At 37.9% G+C, this 16,146-nt stretch overlaps 1 protein-coding gene across 3 annotated transcripts in view; it reads left to right on the top strand.

Moving 5' to 3' along the window:
- The window catches only part of ube2h (ubiquitin-conjugating enzyme E2H (UBC8 homolog, yeast)), a 67,866-nt gene that overhangs the window by 42,345 nt on the left and 9,375 nt on the right, over positions 1-16,146 (top strand). For all 3 annotated transcript variants that reach the window (XM_036577078.1, XM_036577080.1, XM_036577079.1), the window contains 3 exons: positions 12,796-12,870; positions 13,079-13,118; positions 14,367-14,419. In XM_036577078.1, the coding sequence (XP_036432971.1) occupies positions 12,796-12,870; positions 13,079-13,118; positions 14,367-14,419 (168 nt within the window). The remainder of the gene's footprint in view (positions 1-12,795; positions 12,871-13,078; positions 13,119-14,366; positions 14,420-16,146) is intronic.

The raw sequence follows: 16,146 nt of genomic DNA, 5'->3' as shown, positions 1-16,146 counted from the left end.
AGTATCCAGAAAATGTCGAATATAAAGCCAGCTTTACTTATCAAACAGTGACCAGCTTTCGTCGTAATATTTGCTGAAAGGTGAATTTAATGATGTTGTCATCTGTTTAAATTACAAAAAAAAAATCAGTCATCTAAGTTAGTGTGTTTTCTAAGATTCACATAGCTGTGAATAGCTAACTGTAGCTTGTTTTAACAGTCAATTGGGCAAAGCACATCTCTCCTCACTACGTGCTCATCTCCCTCAGGGTGTGGAAACAGGCTGGAAAGCTGAATCGTGCATCGGTTTGCTGTACTGATTGGTAGTCCTCTTATGGCTCAGTGTTTGTGCGGTATTGAGCGATTCTGTTCAACTGAGGTTGATGGTTTGCCTCGGTTCTCCCATACGATGGCTACCATTCAGTTCACTTTGTTTCCTGCCCTCCACCCAAACTTGCAAAGTTATAAAATGAAAGAGCAAATGAGTTGTTTTCTTTCAATCAAATAATCAGTTTTAAGATGACAAACACCTTGGGTTCACTGAAAAGAGGTTGGCTTATAAAACATACCTTAAAAACACAAGCTGACACTTGGTTGGCCCAGTCCTCTGAACATAATTAAAAGTAATCAGCTAAAGGCCAAGACTATCACTGAACCAAGTGTTATATAAGGAAGAGTGTATGAAAATTCCTAAAATGGAACTTAAAACAGAGAGACACCTAGCTGGCTTTGGTTTTATGATTTTTCATGTTATTATGGATCTAAGCACATAGTGCTAGAACCCTTTTTTAATTGTTAGAATTTTTAGGGTCCAAGCATGCAGTGCATAGGACCTTTCTGTAATTTTTAGTTTTACTTATTAGCGTCCAAACATGCATTGCATAGAACTCTGTTGGAATTGGTCAGATTTTTATTAGGGTTCATTCACACAGTGCGTAGAACCCTATTGGAATAGTCAAGATTTTTAGGGTCCAAAACACCTTTAGGTGCATGGAACTCTATTGCTTTGGCTAAGATTTCTTATTATTCTGTTTCTTCCCAAAAAAACCTAGTAGGGAAGACACCAGAAGTCATCCAGACACCAAACTTGGAGGCTAGGAGTTTTTGAGTGGGTCAGGCAAACAAAATGAACTAAATTGGCCTGATGGGGGCGCTATAGAGCAACATTTTAAGTTTTGGCCCATATCTCCTGAACCATGAGGCCTACAGTCAACATTTTTCCTTTATTCTACATAAAGGCCCCTTTGCATATATTTAGCTCTGCCCTCATATTTCCCATCATAATTGGCAAAATATGTGACATCTACATTTTTCTACTAGTCTGAGGTTTTTCAAGATATCCACACAATATTGGTCTCAATGTTCACGGGAGTCTTGAGGTCAAGAAATATATATTAAAAAAAAAAATTGAATATTTCAAAACAGTATGGCTGCTGAATGCCAATTAAGCCCCCTGCGATTAGCATAATTCACATGAACGGCTACAGATCAAGATTGCGTTGGCCAATTCTCATCAAACTTAATGTTCCTATACCCAACATGATTCTGTGGACGTCCACCACGTATGATACAGATTGCTCAATAGGGGCCACTGTAACAACCAAAAGTCTGTTTCTCAGCAACCACTTGGCCAATTGTGCTGAAACATTGAGTTGCCCTTAATAGGTCACGTACTTATTAGCCCATGGATGCGGCATACAATCATTGGACAAATATAGTTGCCATTGGCCAATAAGCTTTGAACAGGCATTTAGAGGGCTTAGCATTGGCCTATCATAAAAATGATCTTAATCTTGTGTCCACGCAGGCAATCTCTAATAGCCTATAAAGATTGATGTCAGTTGGCCATGAGATGACGCTATAGAGCATAAACAAAAATAAGTCCTATAAGTTTTATCATAGACCAAAAAATATCAATTCATATCATTGTAAACACTGAGAATGACATTTTAGCAAATACAAGTCTTTTAATATTCTGTAAAGTTTTTCTTTGATTGATCAGTGTTTGAAAAATGAGCTTTTCGAGCTAGTCTGTGGGCATTAAGCGAATTGTTTCAATGTTGGTTTTAAAACCAAAATCTGTAGAGACTGTAGGTAAATTATGATCAAAAAAATAATCTTGCCCTTATTGCAAAGAATGTCCATGAAACATCAATGAATGTGTTCAGCCTGGCTTTTTCTGCCTTAGGGGGCTATGGATTCTTTAGTTTTTATGTGATTTTGATAAAACTTGGTAAAAGTGTACATTAACATTGTACGCATGCAAAGTTTCTTATTTTATTTTTTTTTAAATCTCTTTTTGTTTTTCTGTAGATCATCAGAGTTTGAAAACTAGTAATTTGCTACTTGTTCCTGAAATGTGTTTGCATCATCTTAAACCTGGTCCCAAAACAACTGTGGAAGTCTCAAGGTCAACAGCTGTTTAAAAAATCTTGCCTGTTAAGCACAGTGTTATTGTAAGTTATGGATCAATCAGTTCAATCTGGCCTATTCCGAAACAAGGGACCACAAATCTGTCAGGTATGCTCTGATTATGACCAAAATTGACATGTACATTGACAATCAGCTGAGGAAATACATGACATTGAATCACCCAGACCAAACTGTAAGTCCTAGAGAAATGAAACTAAGTCAATAGATAGTAATCAGTCCCGCTACTCAGGCGCACGACATGAGCCCAATTGGTCTAAAGGGGCGCTATTGTGCAGCAAAATGCATTTTGCCTCATAACTCCTAAAGCAAAATTTTTCTAAACAATTTTTTTTCTGACTCCTTGGGTCAAACCAAACAACTTTGCAATTTGGACCATTTAGCTCTGCCCACTTAGATTTTTACTAATTTTACTAACCTAATTTTACAAACCTTCTGGAACAATTCAGAATAATTTTTAATTAAAAATTCTACAACTCAAGAATCCTTCACCCAAAAATTTTGTAAGTTGACAGGCTTACTCAGCAGAAGGTTCTGAGCTAGCCTGTCTTTTTTTTTTTTTATTATTATTTATTTATTTATTTATTTTTTGTGTGTACGTAAGTCATTAGGGGGTGCTGTAAATGCGACATAACTGTTTCTCAGCATCCGTACATCAAGCCGATCAAGCTGAAACTTTGCATGCAGCATCTACTAGACTATAAGTGAATCTTTAAGGACACTCTGATACATTTAAAAAATTATGGTTGCCATTAGCCAGTCAGCCTTCAGCAGGCATTTGACAGGCTTAACAACCTATAAAGTTTCAAAAATAATTGGCCACTGGGGGGGTGCTATTTCATGAAAATCAAGTGTATCGTGTACAGATTTTCATTTTAGGTCAAACAACTAAGATGCCCTCATGCTGTGCAGTGTTCCAAAAAGTATTGTCTATTTATAAGTATATTAAAAAGTGTAAATCCTTAACTATTTGAAAATAGCACTTTTCAACTACTCTGTCGACGTTTTAAGCTAACTTTTCATACCAGGTCTATAAATTTGGTCCCAATTGGCCAGTGTACTTAAAATCTACAGATAAACAAGTGATGCCATTTAGTTCAGTTTGCTGACCTGAATAAGTTTGTAATTTACATGTTATGTCAGAAGTTTCACTCCTTGTCTGGTATTTTGGCTTTTGTTTGGCACACTGTACTTTTCACCATGGTTGCCTATTAGGCCTAATTGGGCTAATGCGTGCTTGGACCCGCTCATTGCTGCTTCCGGCTATATTTGTTATTATGGTTCAAGCACACAGTGCGTAGAACCCTATTGCATTTGCTAGACCTTCTTCTTCTTCTTCTTATTCTTCTTCTTCTTCTTATTATTATTATTATTATTATTATTATTATTATTATTCATTTATTCCTGAAGAACGTGTTGTCCCACAGGCACCAGACTTGGAGGGTGGTGTAGTTGTGTGCATCTAGCCAGGCAACAAAAACGAAACCAGTTGGCCAAATGGGGAGCGGTATAGCGCAGCCAAACAAGTTTTGTCTCATAACTCCTAAACCAAAATTTGTAGACAGAATCTGCAGTTTGAACTATTTAGCTCTGCCCACTTAGATTGAGCATTAGTTTTTTATGCAAAACCGCACACATTTTTGAGCGTGTACTAGTCTCTGGCTTTTCATCCAACCTGCACAAATCTGGTGTCAAAAGAAACCTAACAACCAACAAATTTCAAAATGTTGAAATTTCAACATTGTAGTATCCAGGCCCAAATATAGGGGTGGAACCCATATTGCAAAAATCATGCATTATGGCATGTTATAACACTTGCTCAGAAATGCTTTCACCAATTGTTACAAAACCTCAAAGGAATTTACCCTAAGTAAGTAGTAGATGATTATCAAAGTTTTGTGGAACTGCATTGCTAAGTGGTGCCATAACAAGTAAAAAGTGTTACGCGACCAAAGATTGCCTGATTAATTTGAAAATTTGCAGGCTGCTACAATGTGCTGTCCTGGATCCACCTCCAGGGGGCACTACTGTATGGAATCATATATAAATTACCTAAAATTAACATCTCTCGCTCAGTTTAAATTAAAGAAATGCAAATGGTGACAAAATAATAAAGTCTGCATCTGAACAACTTTGCCCATAAATGTGTTTGACTAAATTGTACCGGGAAAGAAACATTATGATTTACATACATTTTCAGGACAGTAGTGCAATGATAATGCATTGTCTGATTGACACAAAACTGGGTACAACTGCTAAGTGGCTAATGCTGAAACACTTCGCAAAGTTCAGTGGACGCAAGTTAACAGGGGGTGCTAAAACCATAATTCCACATGTTGAACATATGTACAAGTTTACCACATTATAACATTCTTGTATGTTTTCTAAAAACTACAAATATTGCTTCAGTGTCTGTCATATAATACACAAACCAGGCATTGTACTGCAGTATGTAAAGGACATTTCCAGCCAGAGTTACCTAATTAGTTTAAGTTTGTAATTTACACCCCATCTAATTGACTCATGAATCAAATTGAACACATAAAATGATAATTACCAATCAACATACCAAACAACTGCACATTTTGGTTTAAAGTCTGCAACACTATGAACATATCAAAAATGAAGACCAACTACTGCAGCATTTTAACTGCCTGCCAGATTTACCAAATTAGTTAATTTGTACCCCATCTGATTGACTCATGAGTCAAATTAGACACACAAAATGACCATTACCAAAAAGTAGACCAAAAAAGCACATTGTGATTTAAAGTGTCATACTATGAACATATCAAAGATGGAATCATTTGCATTTTAAAGTAACTGACAGCCAAAGTTACCAAACCTGTTCATTAAGTTAGTGTTTTGCACTACATCTGATTGACTCATGAGCCGAACTGAACATATTATAAAATGAGCCTTAACAAAAAATAGAGCAAAAAAAACAGCGCACATTCATTTAAAGTCTTGTCAGACTATGAGCTTGCCAAAGTCCCTTTATTCCAGAGTTATCATCATTCGCAGCCAAATTTATCACATCATAAAATTACCAAAACTAATAAAACACACCAAACAAGCAATGTTTTCATTTAAAGTCTTGTCACACTATGCACCAAACAAAGATGAAGTCCTTTTACTTCAGCATTTTCAAATACAAAAGCAGCCAAGTCACCAGAGTTTCATTAATTTAATAGCTTGCACTCCATCCAACTGACTCATGAGCCAAAAAAATGTTATGTAACAAAAGATTGTCTGATTGACATGAAATTGTGCATGCTGCCAATTTGTTCTGGTTTAGGTTGTATAAGATTGATAGATTCCAAAAAAAGGCTAATCAGTGTTCAGTAGGGTACTGCAACGATTAGACGACATGTGTCTACTTAGAATTTCAGTGTCAACGCATCATTAATTTGCAATTGCAACACCAAGTGAGCCATGAAAAAAACAATAACGATTAAACAGAAAACCGTATACAAACTTAAAAATGCTATTTTTAAATTTTATTTATTTCAGTATTAAATACTAGTTCAACATTCTGTGCTGCAAACAGATTTCCCGGTTGGTCTACCAGGCTGGAAACTCTTTCCTAATCACAAGTCAGAATGCTGTCCAGGACAAACAAATATACCGTGTACTTTTATAAATTATATTTTTGTTGAGCAAAGTGGCTGATGTGATCTTTTATTCATCTGGAATAAGCAATGTCTGTATAACTTGCTCACTGCTCATAAACGCTGTATGAATGAAAGGCCAGCATGTTCGAGCTGTAGTGCTCACGCTGCTACATCGCACACGCCATGCAGAGGCAGCATGTGTGAATCAGGCCTAACGCTACTCTGAAAGGGTAGCTACCACTTAATTCTTTAGCCAACTAATGTTAGTATTATAATGTTTGTTAGTTTAATGAAAAACGAATTGTGCTTGCTAAGAGAATGCTATTTCAGATATGTTAGCTGACGTGTGGGAACATCACCTCAAAGAAGAGTCAGAATGTTCACATTCCTGTTCTGCAGTTCAAAGCTTTTGTAAATTAGTTCTACTAATTATGTTGGACAGGAAGAAGTTCCTTTTTTTTTAAAACATTTGAAGCCTAATTTGAACCTTTGGACTTACAGACACAGCAGCAAGATTTTATATAAGATGGACTATTTTTATTTTTTTTTTTTACTTTTACGTACTTTAATGTTGCTTTAAGCAAATTTATTGTATACTTTGTTTTTGACTTGCAGAGTTACAACTTCTGCAACAACCCCCATGCTGGGGCAGAGGATGCTATTTTGAGTTACATTTTTGCGCATTATCTTCATTCGAAAGCCTTCTTGCACTTTAATTTGTATTATTAAATTTAATTCACATTTGTGATTAGATGTATTAATGTTACAAATACATTTTAATTAAGCTATCAAGAAGATCAGGATCAGGATCACGTTCTTATGTGCAGTGTTCACTGGAGGTTCAGTATGTTTGGCTGTGTCCCATTCAGTCTGAACGACTTCCTTGCATTTCTCCAGTGAAACCCTTCTCTGGAGCTAGAGATATTAACTGTAATAATAGCTGCTGTTTTTAAATCTGTTTTAATTGTTCCCCTGTGATAAACTGGTGCTTTATGTAATCTACTGACCTCATAAGTCACATGGTTGTTTTATCAGAATTTTTAGAATTGTCATCTATTGTACTTGATTTTGACAGCGCGTCACAGGTGGGCGATTTTAATATCCATGTAGATAGTGCTACAAATGGATTTACCTCAGAATTTTTAAACAAAATTAAAAGATTCAACAATGTGTATGGCCTGACTCATAATTATGGGCATGCTTTGTATTTGTTCTTTGCTCTGGGGTTTAGCCATGTCACTCTGTCACTCTGTCTGGAAGGCATGTTTCTGAATATAAAGGCATCATTTTTGAGTCTATCCTTCAGTCTAAAGCTGTAAACCCTGAACACATTATACACTCTTGGTTTTTAGTAAATAGCTGCTAAATTTTTAACTATTTTTAATGGTACATCTGCAGTTTTGCAACTTGCAGATGTCCCTGATTTGGCTAGCTCTTTTAATAATTTATGCTCAGCTATTTTAGATGTGGCTCTGTTTATGATCAGAATAGAACCATTAGCCTTGGTTAAATAACCAAAACCCTTTAAAACCCTCTCCTTGGTTAAATATTTGTAACATTGGTTGTGAACTGTGTTTAAACTTTTTTTTATGGCCAAAATGACTGATATTAGAGCTAATATTCCATCTCCTTCTACATGCATGGATATTCTTCCTGCTAACTCTGCTGATATTTTGAATCCGTTTACTCCAGTCACTTTGGATGAGTTAATAGAGAGTGCGCAGCACTTTCAACCCTCATCTAGTTACTATGCTGTTCTTCCTCTGTTTTCTTAAAACACGTTTTAGAATTTTAGTCCTCATCTTTCTCTTACCTCAGGGTGTGTTTCCAATTGTTTTAAAGTGGCCAGTGTGCAACCTCTTCTTAAGAAACTGGGCCTTGACCCTGATGATTGTTCAAGCTTTAGACCCATCTCATATTTTGGAGAAAGTGGTTTCAGATCAACTTCTGCATGCATTGGAGGCAAAAAGCATTTTTGAAATGTTTCAGTCTGGAATCTGCCAAAAGCATAGCACAGAAACAGCTCTCGTGAGAATTTCAAGTTATGTTTTAAAGCACCCTGACTCCGGGGAGGCATCTCTTCTGGTACTGCTTGATCTTAGCGCAGCCTTTAATAGAGTGAATCATGATATCTTGAAAAGCAGGCTTAATGAATGGGTTGGCATTTTAGGGGCTGCGATAGGGTGTTTTGTATTATTTATCTAATACAGAGTATTTAGTGTCTACTGCAAATGTGATGTCTTCTGTGGCTGATCTTACATGTGGGCCCCCCAGGGTTCCACTCTTGGCCCTATTTTATTTATTGACGTTTTAATCAGACATTTTGATATGTCTTTCCATTTTTATTCAGATGATGATAATTGCAAGGATCTGATGGATTTTGTCTTTTTAAGGACAGTTATTTGTGCATTTGTCTCATTTCATTTGGACTATTGCAGTACCTTATATATTTGTCTTAGTCAAGGAGTTTTGGCAAGACTTCATTTGGTTCAAAATGCAGCTCTTCAGCTCTTAACAAAAACTAGACATAGGAAACACATCAGCCCAGTGCTAGTCTCTCTTCACTGGTTGCCAGTAGAATTCAGGATTGATTTTAAAGAACTTATAAAGCGTTAGACTGTGATGCTCCTGAATACATTTGTGAATTTTTAAGTTTCCCCTGCAAGTACCAGGTCGCTGAGATCCTCTAATAAAGGGCTTCTTGTTCCTAGAACTAAACTGAAGGGAAAGGGAGACTTTGTGTGCCCCTAAATTGTGAAAATTTTATTTTATTTATAAAATTTTATTCTCAGCCTTTTTGGGTTGTGACATTAGGTAATGTGCTCAACTGTGTGTGTGTGTGTGTGTGTGTGTGTGTGTGTGTGTGTGTGTGTGTGTGTGTGTGTGTTTCTTATTACTTTTGTTTATTTATTTTGAAGTATTTTGTAGGTCTGCCTTAGAGAAGTGCTATGTGAATAACGTTCAGTTTCTGTGTGTGAACTCCATGAAGTATATGCTAAAACTAGGGCTGGGCGATAAAACGATAATGATAATTATTGCAATATAACTTTCCTTGATAGAGCGATAAGAAATGTTCGATAAATTTTCAATATAATACACAATTCTCACACTTCCACATTCTAGCGACAGCCCTGGTGGCGTTTTCCTCTGCAAGGAAGTGACATTACTCTGCTGTCGCCAGGAGGGGGTGCACTTCCGAGTTTTTCGACATGATTAGAGAGGAAGAGGGCGATGAGTAAAATGAGTAAAATCTTTAGCAGCGGCTAAAACGTGGAGTTATACATTCCCTGTTTGAGTGGAGCAACCGACGATCTGTTCTCCTGTGACCAAGTGTCAGTGACGAGACAAGTGGCGTAACTGTACTGTCCTAAAGTTAATTCACCTCTTTCCGTACATCCTAACAAGCTTTAGCAGCGTTAAATCACGTCTGCTCATCACAACTAAAGCGCTGTTACAGCGCTCGGACAGTTATATTTAAGTATTGGTGCATTCCCTACCAACGAAACTGAAAGAAAGAAGTGGGTTCATGCAAGTTACAGCCCTGATTTAAACAAAAGTAAACTGAGGAAGCATTGGAAAGCGGGAGAGTGCTATCTCTCCAGGCTAGCTGTTTTTAGCAGCTGGCTAACTTGAAGCAGCGCTCCGTCACTCCACAACACGGAGAATTGATGATACTGTAGATCAAACACGACACAAAAGCACCGCTTTCAGTTTAAACGTACCTAAAAAGAGGACTCTGTTTGTCTGGTGTTTATATTTTGCGGTTCACCCCTTAAACTACTACGACAGTATAGAGAAATCCAGTCGTCGCTAGCTGGTGTCTGAATACTGTGATAGCGGGATAGCCGAGCGCTCGTCACCAGCTAAAAATAATCTGTTTTCTTTCTTAAATTATGACTATTACAAAATAGCCATGCTTTTCCAGCTGATAAAAACAGCTCACCAGACACTTTGACAGAGTGTTTGTCGTGTTCCGACCATAAAGAATAGTTTAAAACAGAAATTAACCCCCCAGGACCAAAAATCAGCCTTCAAACTTGAAAGAAATAATGATTTGACATTTATCGCGGTATGTATCAATATCGAACGATATGAATTTTGTTTATCGTGATAACATTTTTGGCCATATCGCCCAGCTCTATTGGTAAAATAAGTCACATTAAGAAAACAAGAACTGACCTGTTACACTGAAAGATAGACTGACACCAGTGCTATTACTGCATGAAGTCATGTTTTAACAGAATTGCTGCAGAATCTGTTGTTGCCATTGTAAATACTTTTAAAGCCATGATTAAAGCCATGATACTGTATGATTCACGGCAGATGGAAAATTGTGCAAGATGAGCAGTAATTTCGTGGCACATGTCTTCATTGTGTAGTTAACAGTTCATCCAGCTACTTCTTTGGTGCAGTGGACAAATATTCATCTACTTCTATCCAGTATGATGGGTCATCAGTTTCAGTTCTGGAGAGCTTATGTCCAGCACAGTTTGGTGACCAAACTTTGCTGGACTCTAGAGCTGGTGGCTCCTGCAGTGTGAAGTGCACTTTATTTTTAATTAGTCAGGAGTTGATCATGTCACTAGCAAATGCTAAAATGTTAAGGGTAGCTACTAGTCAGAAGTCCTTAGCTGTTTTTCTAAGGTCAGCAAAGTTACCTGAAAATAAATGGGTAAATACATATTCATTTTCGCATTCATAATCTGACCTCATAAAGGACCATGTGTGTGTGCGTGCTGTTCTCAACTGCTGTGTTTTCCTGCAGATGGGCTAGAGTTTAACACTAGGTGACCAATCACTCACTCAATAGTTCCTATAAAATCCAGGGGCCAAGTTACGAAACACTTCTGTGATGGCGGTAACTAATGAATAGACAGCAGTAGTAAATCATGACTCTTAAACCTCGGCCTTCTGATCCTTTGCTTTAAATTCATCAACAGTTGCTTCTCAGGCATTCTGATGGCGATGGGCTGACTTGGATAAACCGCCGAAGTCACAAAATCCATCTTTGGCCCTAAGACCCACTCTCCGCGCCTGCTGGAAATGCCTTTCAAAAACTTTATTGTTGTTGTTGCACCTACACTCTGACATAGGTCCTCCTTTGCCAATTAACTACTACTTTTCATTAAAACTTAACCTAGAAAACGGCATGGATAGTAAGTTTGCAGAGATGTCCCCCTAGTAGTAACGTTTCTCTTGGCGTTTATCATTAACCAACAAGCTAGCTAGCTTTTTTCACTAGCTTCTTTTTTTTTTATAGTTTCTTGTCCTCACAGAGGAACATGTTATAAAGTTGGCGATAACAAAGCCCACCCATTTGGAAGGAAGATATGATTGGTCAATTTTACTGTCATTTGAAATTGGCCTCTCTTTGAATTACTATTGCTTGGACCTCTGTAAATTTATAGGTGGTCTACCCATCACCAACAGTCTTTCCAGCAAAAGCAGAGGTGGCAAATTCTTATTATTCCCTATTCTGATAGGGAGACAAAGGGGATTCTTTAATTTAACCCCTCACATTCCAATACAGATTGAATAGACAGATTTAAAGGATTTATTTGCTTAGTTTTGTGTTTGTTTAGATGTTGATTGTCACAATATAATCAGAGAAAGTTAGAACTGCTCAGTTTTTAAATATTCATTTTAGAATATCTTAAGCTCTCTCTGAGAGCATAGAGGGCCATGACGGTTCCCCTCTGGGAGACAGTGTTAAACATGTTGCTGTTATTAGGAGTTAAATAGAATAACGTTAGCACAGTTAACTAAAGCATTTGGGAAATGGAAACTGAAACTGGGGAGTGGCAGTGCTCTAATAAACGGCATGAGGTGCAGTTACAGTATTCTTAACTTCTGGTGTATTGCACTTTATTTTTGTTTTGACCTTTTACATTGATAACAGTACCTGTTTGGCTAACTTTTAACATTATTTTGATCCAGTGTTTGATTTAGCTGTACACAGAGAGCTGCTTGGTGACAGACATTACTGTTGACTTTGAGTAGATTAAGGTTTCCTAACTTGAGATAAGGTGCTGTAAAATAAGATCAAATTATGACAGTATTAGCTTCTGTAATATGAATTTGTGAAAACCATTTTGCAATGTAGATAAATGTAACATCATTATGCTAATTATAGTGAACTACTGCTGCCTGTAACAGTTAAAATGACAGAAGCAGAAGGTTAAAAACAGAAGACACCACTGGGGTTGTTCTAAAGTTAGGACAGTATTTAGGAAATGTTGTCTAGTGAGGATGTTTCTGTAATGCTGTTTTCTTATCTGTAGTTATGAACCTGTTCTGTAATAGCTGAAGGTGTCTTGTGACTAAACAGTTGGGATGCTTTTGTAATGAGCCCCAGGTCTAGAATTAAATACCTCTGGACTAGTGAATAGACCATGCAGTCACATATTTCTCCAAATTGGCTTTGACTCCAGACTGATTGATTTATTTTCATGCTCTGGCATGATGCAACACTTTCGATTATAAAAAATACCTGATATGTGACTGTTCTTTTTTACGCTATAAGCTTATTTAAGTTGTTGGTAGCTGCAGGTTGTATTTATGCTAGTAATAAATTGATATTCGAAAGTCCCAGCTATTTTTGGTAGGTAAGTGCAAACTGTGTTTGAGGTCTCTCTGTGCCTTAGATTTAACCGTATAGCACACAAATACAGTTAATTCTGCAGAGAACTGCTCTGAGTGTAATTGAACCCTAACCTAAATCTATTTTTCTTTTGTTACCAATATTTCTAAGCATTTTTCTTTTCTCATTGCAGCACCATATGAAGGGGGTGTATGGAAGGTGAGAGTAGATCTTCCGGACAAATACCCCTTCAAGTCTCCATCTATAGGTAAAATACCACCTACTACCATAGCAGTGTGCTCACCAGATAACATTTCCTATGTAGTGATATTGTGATTTTTGCTTTGCAGCCACTGAACAAATAATGATACACTTGAAAAGAGCACCCTAAAAGAAAGCAGTTCATTTCATGGACCAGATTGCAAAGTTAAAGCTTGTTAAACATCTAGACTGTACCTGCCTCTTTGTTTCTGCAGGCTTCATGAATAAGATCTTTCATCCTAACATTGATGAAGCGTAAGTTGGACATTTATGATTGTAGCTGTGTTTGAAGTGTGTTAGTAACAAGGGCCTGACCGAGAGATGAATTTTGTTATCGTACTGATTTTATAATGTAAAAGTTCAGGTAACCGAAAATGACAGCGATGTAATTTTATATGGTCAGAAATTGAGCCTATCCACATGATAAAGGTTAGGTTTGGATGCATTCTTGATGTTTTTAAGTTAACCATGATGGTGTTTTATGTTCAAGTTTGCCATTTCAACCTACACTGATCAGGCATAACATTATGACCACCTCCTTGTTTCTACGCTGATTGTCCATTTTATCAGCTCCACTTACTGTATAGGTGCACTTTGTAGTTCTAAAATTACAGACTGTAGTCCATCTGCTTCAGTGGTCAGGACCCCCATGGACCCTCACAGAGCAGGTACTATTTGGGTAGTGGATCATTCGCAGCACTGCAGCAACACATGTGTCACTGCTGGACTGAATAGTCCACCAACCAAAAATATCCAGCCAACAGCGTCCTGTGGGCAGCATCCTGTGACCACTGATGAAGGCCTAGAGGATGGCCAACACAAACTGTGCAGCAGCAGATGAGCTGTCATTTCTGACTTTACATCTACAAGGTGGACTGACAAGGTAGGAGTGTCTAACAGAGTGGACAGTGAGTGGACACTGTTTAAAAACTCCAGCAGCACTGCTGTGTCTGGTCCACTCGTACCAGCACAACACACACTAACACACCACTACAGTGTTACTTCAGTGCTGAGAATGATCCACCACCCAAATAGTACCTGCTCTGTGAGGGTCCATGGGGGTCCTGACCAATGAAGAACAGGGTTAAAGTACGCAGAGAAACAGATGGACTACAGTCTGTAATTGTAGAACTACAAAGTGCAGCTGTGGAGCTGATGATGAAATGGACAGTAAGCGTAGATACAAGGAGGTGTAAGTCAAGCAACAAGTGATTTCAATTAGCTGACTTGGCATAAAACCATTAAAAGAAAAATGTCTCAATCTTTTGCTATCCTAAGTAGGCAGAAACCATCACATCAAACTTCCACATCAGTGACAGTAATGTTGATATATTGATATAGCTCCTCACATCATGACATACTGTCATTTAATTATTTGCTTTCAGTTTCTATTTTGATGCAGTCACCTTCAGTAACATTGTTACAAGGACGGCTTGTCATACAGCTAGTATAATGCAAATGTTATGTATGAAATGCACTGGAAACTGTCTGTCCCCACTACAGATCTGGGACCGTGTGTTTAGATGTGATAAATCAGACATGGACCGCGCTTTATGGTATGTATACAGTTCCACTTTGTGTGCATGTTCGGTAGGAGTGGCCTACTTGAGGCAGTGTGTTAAGGCAAGGCAGAGCAGGTAATGGTGCCGCTGTAGGAGTGTGCATAAAACTGTAACCCCTTGAAATACAGAATGCGATTGAATGCTTTACTTCAGGGATACACCGATAGCACTTTTCCTTTTGGATACTGATACGAACTCTATCTAATCTATCTTATAAGTGCTGAATTTTATACAATTCCACTTTAAATATTTATTTTGGCAAAATCTGTCTTCTGTGTCACGAATAAAACATTCCAAGCTTGCATGAATGGCATTGACCTGTATTATCTTTATATATTTATAACCATTTCTGATGCTGCTTTTGTTTATTTACTATATATAATTAGTGTTTACTATTTTATAATTAGTAATAACACGCAACAACCGAAGTAAATACAGAATTGAACATAGAGCTGGGCGATATGGCCAAAAATGTTATCATGATAAACTCATTCAGAAAATTCATATCGTTCGATATCGATACATACCGCAATACATGTCAAATCATTATTTCTTTCAAGTTTGAAGACAAATTTTTGGTCCTGGGGGTTGTTACTGTTTTAAACTAGCCTTTATAGTCGGAACACGACAAACACTCGCCAAACAGTGGAACATTTCACAAATCTGTCATGGGAGAGTGGGAGAAAGTGTCTGGTGAGCTGTTTTTACCAGCTGGAAAAGCATGGCTCGGCTACCCTGTTACAAATGACATCACAGTGTTCAGACACCAGCTAGCGACGTCTGGATTTCTCTATACTATCGTAGTTAAGTGGTGAACCGCAAAATATAAACACCAGACAAACAGAATCCTCTTTTTAGGTACGTTTAAACTGAAAGCGGTGCTTTTGTGTCTTGTTTGATCTACAGTATCATCAATTCTCCGTGCTGTGTGAGTGATGGAGCGCTGCTTCAAGTTAGCCAGCTGCTAAAAACAGCTAGCCTGGAGAGATAGCACTCTCCCGCTCTCCAATGTCTCACAGCTTCCTTAGTTTACTTTCGTTTAAATCAGGGCTGTAATTTACATGAACTCACTTCTTTCTTTCACTTTCGTTGCTTGGGAATGCACTAATACTTAAATATGACTGTCCGAGCGCTGTAACAGCGATTTAGTTGTGAGGATTGTGATTGTGATTTAACGCTGCTAAAGCTGGTTAGGACAGAAAGAGGTGAGTTCGCTGTAGGACAGTACAGTTACACCACTGATCTCACTCACACTCGGTCACAGAGAACAGATCGTCGGTCGCTCCACTCAGACAAGGGATGCATAACTCCGCGTTTCAGCCGTTGCTAAAGACTCATCTTACTCGTGGCCCCCTCCCTCTCTAATCATGTAGAAAAACTCGGAAGTGCGCCCTCTCCTGGCGACAGCAGAGTAGTGTCGCTTTCCTTGCAGTAGAAAACGCCAGCAAGGCTTTCGCTAGAACGTGGAAGTGTGAGAATGGTGTATTATATCAAACATTTATCGAACATGTCGTATCGCTCTATCGAGGAAAAGTTACACCATGATAATTATCGTTATCGTTTTATCGCCCAGCCCTAATTGAACAATAAATAAACTTGTGGTCTGTACATATAAGCACACAACACCTTCTCTGGCATGGCAAAAACAGTGCTAAATGTTGTTTCACATCTGAATTTCTCAAGTCATTTGTCTCCTTCGTGCATCCTGTACAGTCACGCTA

This window comes from Colossoma macropomum, unplaced genomic scaffold, assembly GCF_904425465.1.
Source record: "Colossoma macropomum unplaced genomic scaffold, Colossoma_macropomum, whole genome shotgun sequence".
Classification (NCBI taxonomy): domain Eukaryota; kingdom Metazoa; phylum Chordata; class Actinopteri; order Characiformes; family Serrasalmidae; genus Colossoma; species Colossoma macropomum.
Note: the sequence above shows the minus strand (reverse complement) of the source record. Positions and strands in the feature narration are given on the sequence as shown.